The 1,612-nt window shown below is 33.9% G+C and overlaps 1 protein-coding gene across 1 annotated transcript; it reads right to left on the bottom strand.

The window, feature by feature from the left end:
* Positions 1–825: 825 nt before the first annotated feature.
* LOC106751097 (histone-lysine N-methyltransferase SETMAR-like) lies at positions 826–1,392 on the bottom strand. Its single transcript, XM_014631879.1, has one exon. The coding sequence runs from the start codon at positions 1,390–1,392 to the stop codon at positions 826–828; it is 567 nt and encodes a 188-aa protein (XP_014487365.1).
* Between the last annotated feature and the right edge of the window lie 220 nt (positions 1,393–1,612).

Here is a 1,612-nt window from a genome sequence, read left to right as displayed (position 1 = left end):
GTCGAAATAAAGCGAAAAAACGCTCAGAACTTTTTACTTTACCTAATATATATATATATATTTATAATGTGTGTGTGTTTTTGTGTGGCTGAAATATTAAAATAATATAATTAATAATAGAATATTATAAAAAGTTATAAAATTTTACAAAAAGCACTTTGAATGTTTGAGTTAAATAAATTAGTAAATAAATATATAATAATAATATTGTTAATGTCTCGATTTGATTATATTAACTCATGATTTGATTTATATTAACTCATTCATAGATATCCTTAAAACAAAAATACTATTAGGTTGGTAAGAAAGTTATGTTGTTTTTTTTTAGGAAATTTCAATTTCTTATATTTAAGCTCATAAGTGAAATTAATTAATGAAATATTGACCACTGTTTTCTATGACCTTCCTCTATCTGTCAACAAGGTCATTTATACTGGATGTATAAAGGATCCTATCCTTTGAAGCCAAGAAATCTACCTCTGCCCTCTGAACATCCTGAAAGTTTCGAAATTTTTTTCTTTAAGAAAATTTTACATCGAGAGGAACAAGTGGTAGTCAGATAGTGCCAGGTCAGGTAAATATGATGGATGTGATAAAACTTCAATACCAAGAGCCTGGAGTTTCTCCTTCGTCCTTAAAGCCACGTGAGGCCTGGCATTGTCATGATGGAAAATACCTTTCAGTTATACAGTGCTGGACGAAGTTCACATATTTTTGAATCTAGTCGGGTTAGCTGATCACAATATAGGTCTGCTGTGACAGTTTGATCTAGATGCAACAGTTCCCTGTAGATAGGACCTCGACAATCCCACCAGATGTAAAGCATTAGCTTTTTTGTTGCAAATTAGCCTTCGCAAGGGTAGGAGGCGAAATGCCTGGCATTATCTTGACTCTTTTTCTTACTACATTATCATACACAATCCACTTCTCGTCACCAGTAACCAAGCGATCCAAGAATGGCTCATATTGTTGTCGAACAAGCAAAGAAGAAGCAATAGAAATTTGATCTGCTATATTTTTTTCGCTTAATTTACGGGGAATCCAACGACACCATTTGTAGACAAAGCCAAGCTTGTTCAAGTGGTTTTCAATTGTTATGTGGCTAACGCTTAACTTATCCCCGATCTCCCTCGTAGTCAATAGTGGTTCATTACCCACTAAAGCCCTCAGAATGTTGTCATCAAGCTCCTTTAGTCTTCCGATGCGAGGTTCATCTTGAAGCTTCATGTCACCTGACCTAAATTTTTCAAACCATCTTTGAAGCGTACGCACTTTAACTTTAGATGGTCCAAAGACGAAACACAAATTTTTATGATCTTCCGTCGCATTATAACCAAGTTGGAACTCATAAAGCATAGAGTGCCTAAAATGAAATTTTTCTTGATCTGCCATATACCCCTATTGCTCAAAATTTAATGATTAAAAAATACCTATAATATCAAAAACCAAAACGTGGAACTATTAGTTTTCGATCAATACCAAAATTGTTTAAATCGCACAAAGAACAACGAAATAATGAACATTTCAATTAGAGCAACATAAAAACGATATAACTTTCTTACCAACTGTTTGTGAGCGAATGCACTAGCTTCTCTCGTGCAATGCTCCGCTG

Source organism: Dinoponera quadriceps, unplaced genomic scaffold (genome assembly GCF_001313825.1).
Source record: "Dinoponera quadriceps isolate SergipeBrazil2010 unplaced genomic scaffold, ASM131382v1 scaffold8625, whole genome shotgun sequence".
In the NCBI taxonomy this organism is placed as follows: Eukaryota; Metazoa; Arthropoda; class Insecta; order Hymenoptera; family Formicidae; genus Dinoponera; species Dinoponera quadriceps.
Note: the sequence above shows the minus strand (reverse complement) of the source record. Positions and strands in the feature narration are given on the sequence as shown.

What these genes read in the sequence shown, in the direction of transcription:
- LOC106751097 (XM_014631879.1), bottom strand. Translation starts at nt 1,392, where the DNA reads ATGGCAGATCAAGAAAAATTTCATTTTAGGCACTCTATGCTTTATGAG.